The following is a 12241-nucleotide window of genomic DNA, read 5'->3' on the forward strand; positions in this document are numbered from 1 at the left end:
TATATATTTTCAATAATATTTTGATCACGCGGCGTTATAGATAGGCAAATCAGATACATTATTGCTTTGAATACTCATAACTACTCATAAGTACTTATATAGTTATATGGGGCTTGACCGCTCATGGATTATGATTATGGTATTATTTATAAAAAATATTTATTACGTTATTATAAAAATATAAAAAGTAATACTGCTTTGGGATCGTTTGAATTCATAAAATATATATAAATATTAAAATGTACAATGTAATAATATTTTGTCATGGATTATAGTTTTGTAGTCTCCTTGGGGAGGATTTAGGTAAGTGGTGGGCCCTTGACTGGATTATAATATAGGGGTCCCAAATAAATAAATAGAACAAAACATTTTTTGAATATTAAATAACATAAAATATTTTCAACTTGTCACTAACTTAATTTATTTAATAATTAATTATACGAATAATCGAATCGGGTAAGTAGTATCATATTAAGTTGTTTTATAAAAAAGGATTTCCTAAACATTGTTGTGACTGAAATTAATGATAAAAATAATTATGTTTAGTAATGATTAAATTCAAATGCCTGACATTTTACTTGATTTATAATCACAAATGATGGTTCAAAACCTTATTTTTTATCCAAATTCTAGAACACCGCTCATTTATTCGAATACATATACATTATTTTCAAAATTATTATCAAAATAAAATTCAAGTTTATACATTGGAAATTTAGAACGCGTATATATAAATTTTTGTTCCATAGAATAGTATAGTATCTCTTTAAGTCTTAGGTTGTCTATATACTATTATATTATAATACATGTGTAATAACGAAGAGTGTGTGTATTATGTGCAGAGCTGTTGGAATTGCGGCCGAAAGGCGAACGAGACGTGCAGCGGGTGCAACACGGCGCAGTATTGTAGTTCGTTCTGTCAGCATAAAGACTGGGAGACACACCACCAGACATGCTGTGTGCATTCGGCCGCTGCGGCCACCGCCACTACCACAGTCGATGCGGCCTCTTCACCGGGTAAGAAACAACAACAACCGCCGCCGCCACCGTCATCATCCACAACCACAGCTTCGTCATCGTCGACTGCAGACGATCTATCCACAAATCGAGCGCAATCGACGGCAGCGGCCACGCCGTCATTGTCGTCGTCGTCGTTACTTAAGACAGACGAATATGCGTCACAGCAGTCATCGGTTGCCACTGTCACTGCCACTGCGACGACGACCACCGTCACGACGACTACGACCACGTCGACTGCCACGACAACGACGGCCGTCAGCTCGAAACAACAACAGCAACAATAGCAACTCGGCGGCGGTGACGTAGACGACGACGCCGACGATGACTGTGACCCAGCCGCCGGACCCGCCGCCTCCCGCCGCCGTCACCGTCGCCGCCACCATCACCGCCAAAACATGCACCGCAGACGAGTCGAAGCAGGTCTTCTGGCCTGCAGCACCACTAGCCTCGTACCGCGGGAATACTATCAATAGGGAATTTGGAAACGATGATCGGAGTTTAGACACCAAACTATGTATAGGGGGTGCCATAAAAAACAGATAGATTTTGAAAATCAAAAAAACCTCAAAATATTGATATTGTATTTATAAGATGCTTTAACATCGAAATGAATGCAGTATCGTGAACACAATATCGTCCATATGCTAGCCATTTTCACGCAGCTACACTTGGTTAGGCATTTTGTGAAGTTTAAGAACACTCGTGCAGGAATCATCTCCCATGTGGAATGTCACAATGACTGGTTGCTATAGTTCGACAAAAATATCTCTACTACGAACACGCGGTGTTCCTTGGATAAAGGCGTGATGATAACGGAAACTGTGTGGGTCTACCGACAAAATAGTCACAGTTCCGTCCCTCTACCCACTATACCCATGAACGAGTAACACCTGGTTTTCATCCGTTTATTATATGGCGCACTCTGTATATGTTGTTATGCACGTAATACGCTCATCAAACCCATATACCTTTCGTGTACTTTGCTTTCTTGCACATTTACTAATATATATCGTTTAAACGGTTCGAAGGTACATAGTTATATTGAAAAAAATTTTTCGAATGAAAAAAAATTAAATCTTTTTCGATTTTAACTGTGATGTATTTTCCAAGTTTTATCCTTGAAATAGTTTATTATAGACCTTTCATCTAGATATGTCGAATTCCACTTGAAACTTTTAATGAATACAATATTAACGATCAATTATATATTCGATTTTTACTTTATCTCACCCTGATTTGCCAAATTCTTCAGAATAAAATTTTAAAATATAAGATTTGCGATTTTATTTCTAAAAATTGTATTGAATTTAAAAAAAACACTATACTAGATAAATATAGTCTTATTAGTTATTATCTTTTAAATAATATAGTATAGACACATTAGACACACTATAAGTATAGAATAGATAGATGTTATAAATTATAATATTGTATAAAACTGTATAAGTTCAATAAGTGCTCTACACAATTTTTTTTTAAATTTAACAACAATATTTTGTTTTACACAACCATTTTTAAGCTTAATTTTATCTATTTTAAATGTTCAAGCCATGCGTGTCCGCGGTATCGCCGCATTTTATCTATACGACGATTTCTTTGTAACGTCATAATATGCTATACATATACGGGATGAACTATTTAATATAATACTATTATTATTTTAGAAACATTAAAAAAAATACTTATGTTACATGATTTCAAGTCAGCTTTCCAGTCCCACCTCACGTACATTGCTCAACTATATCCTTCTGCTTTAATTGTTGCCACTATGTTTGAATTATTTATTCTTATTATTTCTTCGTTCTATTCTCATGTGTTTTGGTTTCTTTTGGGGCCTAAATCTTGCAACACCTTCCTTTCAAATTTTGCTAAGCTCTGTTTATCGGTTTTTGTAGCCCATGTTTTACGTGAATACAGCGCTATTAGTATGTAATAGCACTCAGTTATTTGCGTTTCTAAAAATTTGAAGTACTAGATATATATTATTATTTATATCATTATATGCACATTGTACACCATTTTAAGGCTGATTACGGCCAATTTTGTAATGTTTCAAAGGATTTTGCAATCGGCCGTATATTTTGCGTAGTTTATTAGGACTAAAGATGTATTATAAACGTAATCAGTTGTAGGCGGCAACGGCACTGTGAAGTGTTTTAATAGTGATGTCAATATGACAATATGTCATAATCATAAATGCTATTGTTTTAACCAGGGGTGCCCGTACTACCTGTATTTAATTAAATAACGTTATATTAGGATTATAGCTCATTTATTTAAATACTTTTTTTACTTTTATCGATATTGTTGACATTTTTGTAAAACTTGGTTGTATCTTGTATGTACATGTACACAAATACATTATTAGGTACCTATTAAGTATGTATCATAGACCATAGTATTATACTAATATTAGGAAAAAAATGTTATTTATTTTCTTAGTCGATCTAAAATCGAGGATATAACATCACCGTACTTATAAACTCTCAACGTAACAGAAAAAAATGGTGTAGTTCTTATCTTAGTTTAATTATATTATAATACAATTAATAATTCTACGCTCTACGCACACACTGTAAATGAGAATATTTAAATAATTATTTAGGTAGGTAAATTTGTGTATTAGGACTATATGAGGTCGCATATAATAATATATCATTAGCATTTTTTAATCGTATACGCGTATACTTGATAATAATTGTTATGAATGTTATGAATGTTATGATCATTATTATTGTTGTTAAAATTCTTCAACCGTTTGGACTTAAAACATCACTAGCCACTATACTGCCGATTGATGGGCATATTGTATAAAACATAATATATTATACTCGACGCGTCATATCATAAACAATACAAATCTCACTCATGCTCATTTAAATCTACTATAATTATTATAGTATATTGTATGTATAATGTACAGTATCTAGTACCTTATATAAATTTAAAAAAAATTGAAACTACTTATTACCTACTTGTTGAATAATAATATTTGTACAATTGTACCAACATTGTGATCTCAGTTACAGTCTCATTTTAAATACCTAAATAGTAAAATATACTCTAAAACTTTTACAAAGCTATTTTCTTGACGATAATAAATCATTTAAAACTAATTTGACAATTTCTGCATAATATATCAGATTCAGATGCATATACCGTATACGTAAATGGAAACTGGGTTTAGTGCATAAAATATATAATTATATTATAATTTAGTATAGGTAGTTGCTTTCGAGAGCTACATTTTGACCACCAAAAGTTGTTTGCATGCACGGCCTGACTTGGTCCATAACATTTTAAAACTTCATCCGACCAGGCCAAAATTATAACTAATACCTTTATTACCCTAATATGCCTAAATAAAATGTAATCCCTAATAACCCAGTTTTAAAATATGTTTGTGGTAATATAACGATATCAGTCTATAATGCATGTTTATATACAAAAATAATGTTAACTTAAATTCACGAGAGCGTGTATAATACGCTATACTAAATGTCTAAATAGGTATGTTATTTTCTAATTGCATACAATGAACTTCGTAAGTATTTAATACATATCCGAACCAATAAAGAACTTACAATATTATCAGAATATAAAAGTATAATAAATATAAGTATGATAATACTTATATTCTATACTTCTATATACGTATAAAAATGTAGACTACAACCTTTTTTATGATCATTTGTTGGTTTTTTAACGTTGTATCTAATATTTTAACAAAGAACAAACCGTTATGAGCATAATATTATGTCTATTGAATTTCTAAGCGTATAATATACGAATTAGATAATTATTTAAAAAAACTTTAAAAAAAAACAATATCTTTAATACCTATTACCTTATTTTGTAAACTCTAATAATTAATTGTATTATTTTGTTGACTAAAATCGTGTACAGTGCGCACAGATAAGATATAACATAAGTACTTTCAACTTTATATAATTTATACTTTTGGCGTAAGGCATACGCATAACAGTATATTATCTAGCATTCTAGCACACAACTATTGTGTATTGTATATAGAAGATAATAATATTCGTTTCATAAATAATATGTCTGTACCTACCTATATTGTATATTTTCGGGGCTAGAGCCTAGAATTAAGTTTATTTCCACCTGGTAGGTGCAAAGAAAATCTATAAAATGTAATAATACTATGTTGCCACTTCTCAAAATTTGACACCCCTATAATATTTTGGTCTAAAAATTAAATTGTGCTTCCAAGTCACCGTTATAATAAATAGTTATAAAATAATCTATTTCTCTTGCAGTAACATACCTATGACACATAAACATATATAATATATATAGAACAGTTATCATAGTATTTACATATTTATATGGTATAAATGTATAATATAATATAAAGGTGTATAAAAAAGGTATATGCTCGTATAATAATTTGTACTTATTCACTCTTACTTAATATTATGTATAATCTTTCCATTTTATGTTTCGCAGCTAATAGATTTAGAAATTTGTGTTATTTTTAATATTAGGTACCTATTATTATGTACTATTACTTATTTTTATAAATTACCTAGTCGTTGATCTCGTTTTTGAGCTTTTTTCTCGCATTTATTGTAATCTCTATAGAACAATACATAACAACGGCACTATTATTTCATAGTCTAGTCAATTTTGTTGTCGACCCGTACGGACTACGGGAAATTATCAAAACAGCAAAATACACACACCACATTTTTTTTTTTGTTTTTTTTTTTCAATACTGTAAATATAAAATATTACTTTAGTTGTAACAATGTAACATAACAATATTATGCAATTATTATTAGTGTTTATTGCTAATAAACGATATTCATCAATATTATATAATATGTGTATAATGAATTTGTACACATAGGTTCATTGCTGTGTATCACGGTAACACCTGCACTGTTCATCGCTGTATTGTTAATACTCGCTTGCCTATACAAGTGCCCTGTCGATTATTTTCCATCTGGCATTGGCAGTTCTTGATGACATTATAAGGGCCACGAGGACACAGAGTTTCAGGTGCTGTTTCCGTGTCGTGCAATAATTGTTTACACTAGTGTTTTTTTTTTTAATTCGACTTTACAATAGCCTTGAAATAAGACCAATATATTATCCAAATTATTTTTAAAAAACTAAAATTCGATAAATTTAAGTAGACGTTATTCGGATAGGCTTTAAAGTAATTTGATTTAAAATTTAAATTAGCTCTTCATTTGAACAAACATTTTTATTTTATCAAATACCTAGTTACATAATAATGTGCGTATCGTATCATAACATATACGTGTGGTGTTGGAGACTTCACTAATTATTTATTTTAGACCTATCTCGTTCGAATAATACTAGGTAAAAAACTTTGAGAAATAGTAAAAACCAACCACTAGATTAGGTTCTGGAACGGTATACAAATATACAATTATAATAACGGACAATATTGTCGCAGAAGGAGTTCACTTCTTTTAAAACATGTTGATAGATCTAACTAATTTTTTGCATGTCAAAAGGGATAATAAATAACAATTTTTGATTTTTTTTTCTAGACTTTGAAAAGACTTTTTTGATTAGATCAATAAACAAACGTTAAAGTTATTAGAATATATATATTTTTATTATATACAGTCTCTACTTTGCTCACAGCTTTCTATTGAATATAACTTTATAATACACAAATATATTGCTTATATTATGACCGTTTGGTGTTTATAAATCGATTAAAATGGTATTTTCATTCAAATATTTAAGAGTGATAATAGATTTTAATCTAAAATGGTCTAGACTCTAATGTGTAATTAATATTAAAAATAAAATTCGGAGATTAGCTATTTTATTTTGCAAAATATATTTTAAGTCAATATTTTAAGACAAGTATACATTAAGGATTCAATAGCAATGATTATTATAATATTATTGGCTTATAGGATAACATTTACATACTATTATATAAATTACAATACTAGAAAAAACATTCGACACTATTATATAGTATGTACACTAAATATAATGTTCTGAAGAGGTACTAATAGAACAGACATTTCTAAAGTTACCTATATAATGCCTATAATTAAATTATAATATATAATATAATAAAATTATTATTATTTTTTATAAGTTTTTTTAATATTTTTAATTTTTTAATTATTTAAATTTTAGTTAACATACCTACTTATCAGAAGAATTATTTAATAGTCAAAAAATGTATTCCAGTTGGAGTAAATTTTTTTCTATCAGATGATGATTCAAGATTAAGAGCCAAGTAGGCTAATAAATAATTGTCAATAGCTTATAGTTTAACAAATTTAAACTACCTATCTAAGAAACTATTTAAAATTTATAAAAATATGTTACCACTATCTTCAGCGTTTTTACAATATTGTCCACGTATAATATATATAATTGCAAAATTTTCTTTTTTATTAATTCTCTATAAAAAAATCTAATTTTTAATATTGTCAAAAACAAATATAACATAAAAAGTACTATCTAGTGGTTATTTCAACATAATGTTTTTACATAAGACATAGTCACATAACAAGGTAAGTATCCAAGATTGATTTAATTCACTTTAAGTACAATAATTATACTTGGACATTGGCTACAGAATTTATGAAAAAAATATTGGTAAAATATTTTTAAAAAAAAATGAACAAAATAATATTATTATGTTAAAGATACATTATGATCTTTTGTTTGCATATTATAGCTATACTGTACCAGTGATTTATAGATAATTAATTATTGACATTTTATACTAATTGTATACAAGGTGATTTACCAACAATTCCCACTCCCCCTTTTTTTTTATAATAAAGTTATTTAAAATCTGGTATTTGGGATTTTAAAATACATTTGAAGATCATATTTTTGAATACTTGAAATTAATGTACCACTTAAGAAAAGTCATGTGGTGATACAAAAAAAGTTTAGTATTTGAAAACGTCTTTGAGAGTATTTAAAGTTCAGATTCTGATCAACTCTATTACTCAAGAAAAAGAAGGCGGGCATCCTTGTTAAATCACCCTGTATAGCTGAGAATATACTATTTTGTTATTTAGGAATATGGACATGTTTTAAAAAATAAATTAAATATTGATAAAATAATAATAAATCAATTTGTTTCAATTGTTCTTCAAATATAATACTTGCTTATTATAAGCATTAATATTTTTAATGAATTCTCAACTAAGTTCTTAACATTTGAATCATTAAATGAATGCTCAAATATAATATTTCTATATTATTTCTTATATTTATGACTTTTAATATTATTTTTTAAATTAGAAAATTAATCAAAAAATTTACCTAATATTGTAATATTTACATTTATTAATAATGTTTAATGACTTTAAGTGTTATGTTTATATAGTATTTTAAAATGTATAGTTTTTTTTCTATTAATTTATTTAAACATCAATAACCTGACATACTATGAATACTATTTAATTTATTTTATAAAAGAATTTTTCCAAAATTTGTTCCAAATGTAATATTTAATATAAGTTTTATTTTATAATATAACAAAATATAATAAATGTTGTTAAAAACGTGATTTTATTGAACATTGTAAATTTATACAATGAAAAAAGAAAAATTTTTACTCATATACTTCCATCACGTCATCTTCATAAATAATTAAATCTTCCATCATTTCTTCAAGACTAATACGTGGTGCACCATCATCATCATCATCATCTTCCACAGCAGATTCAACACCGATATCTGGATTTTTGTAAATATTAATATTTTGCCTTAAATCTTTGTCCTCTTCCAAATCATCCATAAATTCGTCCATGTCACTAAATATTTATTATTAGTATTATTCATTCAATTTCTAAATTTTAATTATTAAAATAAGATACTAACTTGTCATCACTTTCAAAATTAATTTCTGTATCTGTGGTCATTCGTTTCAATTTCCAGGTACGTTTGCGATGTCTTGCACGGTCAGGATAATTTTTCTTTATGAGTATTACATCTGGCAATGATGTTTTTGGCAATTTATCAAAATTGCTATCATTAACATTACTATCAGCAATAGCATAACCCAAAACTGTATCCATTGGTTTGAGTAAGTGTCCTAAATGTGACCGGCAATGTATAGTATCTGTGGTCAATCCCAAATCACAAGATCTAACCACCCATACATCAGCCAACATATGCTAAATTAAACATTTACATACTGTTTTAAAATCAAATATATTTAAATAATAAAAATTCTTGAAAAAATAATAATGAAAATAATTTGTAGTTTGGTAAGTGACAATTAAAAAAATCTACAATAGAGGATTTAAAAGTCCAAAGTTCAAACTAATAAAGTTTTTACTATTAAATATTGATTGTTATATAACTATAATAAGAACTAATCAATTTATTAGGAAATGTATTATACCAAAAAGTGTAATATTTACTTGTAATGAAGAAGAAATTTGCTATTTTTTTTACAAGACACAAAACATCGATAAAAGCATGTCTTATTATTTGAACTATTTAGAGTTATTAGACAACTAATAAATACAATCTCATAATTTGAAATTAAACAATTTTTAGGAAATTAAATTATTATTATTTATTAATAAACAAGTATAAAACTAATTGCAATTTACAAAATAGAACTTTAACTTTCCGCTTTTACTTCTTCATCTATAGTACTATTTAACTACTAATAAGCTTACTTTGTATGAAAGTTGACCTTGGCCTGGAAATTGTACTCTGTCTTTTTCCATAATTGGTTCAATATCCATTACAGTGTATTCTGTTAATTGTTTACTTTTGAATATACTTTGAAAACTATCCCTCCAATATGCAGAACTACTCACCTCAGCCACTAAAAATAATATAATTAACCATTATAGCATAGTAGTATATCTCCAGAGAATGGAAAAATATCAACATTTACATTGGGCAGTAGAAGGATCAATCAACTTAATAGAGTTAGTAACTCTATATACAATACAAAGTGGACTGATTCCTCCTAGTTGCTGACTAATTTTTTTAGACAAGCAAACAACACTATCCTTCATAACAGGAACAATTTCCATGCTAGAAAATAAAAACATATTTAATTTAAGTAACTCAAATTAGATTAGTGGTCGGCAACTAGTGGCTTGCTTTAAATTTAAGAACAAACAATTTTTTTTATACATTTCAATTAAATGATTTCATTATTTTAAAGTTTTAAACAGTATTTTTTTTCATAGTAAATAATTTAAAGATATTAAATTTTTATTTTTGTCCGGTTAAACTCTTTTAGATCTGTGAATTTGGCTCAAGAGTCCGAAAAGGTTGCTGACTACTGAACTAGATAATAATCAAAAAATTCAAATTACTAGTATATAGACTATTTATGTAGTAATTGAATGAAATATCTCTCTGTGATTTTTAACTATTAATGATAACTCTAATATGAAACCTTATTTTTTTTTTAATAGAAAATTGTTTTTTAGTACAGATTTAATTAAGGTAACAAAAGTCTTGTTCTTTATACATCTTATCTAATATTGATGTTATTACACCAAACACATTGCATAATATGTATTATATAGACATAAATTATACTGTTTATTATTGAATCGAAAAATATCTTAAAAAAATCTATTGAGCAACTAATACTTAATTTCGAATAATTTAGTTATTGATTATATATACAGTTTATTTGTAAATAAAAAATATACTTTATGTATTTATTATTTAAACAGTTTGGGATTTTTAACTTTTTTTTTCCTCTATGTGAATAATAGTTAATAAAATATCTTTTAGATTAGCTCTAGCTTTAGAAGATCTTTTAGATCTTCACCACTTTTTTTTTTATTATTATTATTATTAGCTATTAGTATACAACTATGACAGCTCGACAATCTTCACCACTTAATAATTTAAAAAAAACAACAACAATAAAATATGAGAATATTTCTACTGCGTTAAATAAGATTTTACACCAGTACCTTGATAGCTATAAAAATACCTGTATGTGAATTTGTAATTATAAGTATTACTATGAATATCATGTGATAACAACTTTTTAGAATGCTGATATCGACAAGGCAAAACAGCAGACATAAAATCTACAAGCTTACGAGCTTGTGATTCTGTTGAATAAAAAAAATCTAAACCATCTGAAATAGATAATATAATATTAATACCAATAATATATTTTGCTGTTTAGAAGTAATAAAAAAAATATTATACTTTACTTGATTCTGGTTTAATAGACAATGTATTTTGATGTGCCTTATGTTTTAACATTAACTGTTCTAAGTAATAAAATGTTTTCTTGTTATCTGATTTTTGTCGAACTTGAACCTGTGATCATAATTTTTATAACTTTTAATGCTGAATTAATTACACTAATGACAAGTATTAGTATAGTAAAGAATCATAATAAGATACATAAAAATGCTGTACTTAATAATAGAGTTATCAATAATAATACCTTAAAAACCAACTTCAAATTGTATTTCTGTTTATTTAATAATATACTTACTAAAGCACGCCAATAATCCTGAGCTTCGGACCTATGACAATCATCACACATTTGATTTGCAACTGTAAACTCAACCACAAACACTTGCTGCAGTGTCATGCCACTCATCACTTCTCCGTGCACAGTAAGTTTTACCTAAAATGTAATTTAAAATTTAAGTCCCTTTTACTATTATTTTTATAACTTATTTTAACCTTAATACGTTTAGAATGAGGTTCTGTCCAAATAAATCCAGCATCTACTAGTTTCACTTTATTCAGTGCTTTCAGTTTACGCAAGCATAGTCCCAATAGTTCCTTCGATTCAAGCGCACAGGATATCCATTCAAATGGTGGTTGTAGATATCGCTCACAATTGCGACAAAATTGCAATATTCCTTGTTTGGGTATGTCTTGTGTGATGTCTACATGTATACGAAGACAAGAAACACACATGTTGGCTGGATTAGGCTCCATAGTCACACCACACTGGCAACACAATCTATAAGAATACAAACAAGCAAAATCGTAAAATAACTGTGCAAATCTATTGTTAGTTTTACGAAAGTAGGATAAGTAACACTTACATTTTGGCTACCGTTGCCGGTACGGAGGTCGGAGCGTAGTCCATTTTTGAAATTTGAGTTAACTTAGTTCAAAACCGGCGATATGAACATGCGAGTAGTAAGTCAATGAGCATGTCACCACCATAAAATCAACAATTACGTTCTACGATCTACGAAATTGATAATATCATCAA

General features: G+C 28.0%; 2 protein-coding genes across 2 annotated transcripts in view; one reads left to right on the forward strand and one right to left on the reverse strand.

The window, feature by feature from the left end:
• The window catches only part of LOC132919900 (protein CBFA2T1), a 44777-nt gene extending 38912 nt beyond the window's left edge, over window positions 1-5865 (forward strand). Inside the window, exon 9 of the mRNA XM_060981819.1 lies at window positions 843-5865. Coding sequence (XP_060837802.1) covers window positions 843-1304 — 462 coding nt within the window. The 3' untranslated portion in view covers window positions 1305-5865. The remainder of the gene's footprint in view (window positions 1-842) is intronic.
• A 2690-nt stretch (window positions 5866-8555) lies between these two features.
• LOC132919905 (60S ribosomal export protein NMD3) lies at window positions 8556-12227 on the reverse strand. The gene is made up of 9 exons (XM_060981833.1): window positions 12069-12227; window positions 11698-11983; window positions 11504-11638; window positions 11214-11322; window positions 10985-11135; window positions 9920-10062; window positions 9696-9847; window positions 8887-9182; window positions 8556-8819 (listed from the first exon to the last, which is right to left on the reverse strand). The coding sequence occupies exons 1-9, from the start codon at window positions 12110-12112 to the stop codon at window positions 8618-8620; spliced, it is 1518 nt and encodes a 505-aa protein (XP_060837816.1). The 5' UTR covers window positions 12113-12227; the 3' UTR covers window positions 8556-8617.
• Window positions 12228-12241: the final 14 nt, after the last annotated feature.

Source organism: Rhopalosiphum padi, chromosome 1, assembly GCF_020882245.1.
Source record: "Rhopalosiphum padi isolate XX-2018 chromosome 1, ASM2088224v1, whole genome shotgun sequence".
Classification (NCBI taxonomy): domain Eukaryota; kingdom Metazoa; phylum Arthropoda; class Insecta; order Hemiptera; family Aphididae; genus Rhopalosiphum; species Rhopalosiphum padi.

Bases quoted from the DNA above. Each gene is read 5' to 3' on its own strand.
- LOC132919905 (XM_060981833.1), bottom strand. From the start codon at position 12,112: ATGGACTACGCTCCGACCTCCGTACCGGCAACGGTAGCCAAAAT. The intron at 10,063-10,984 runs GTATTTTTATAG...TTTATTTTCTAG, and splicing joins AATTACAAATTCACATACAG to CATGGAAATTGTTCCTGTTA. The intron at 9,183-9,695 runs GTAAGCTTATTA...TGTTTAATTTAG, and splicing joins AAGGTCAACTTTCATACAAA to CATATGTTGGCTGATGTATG.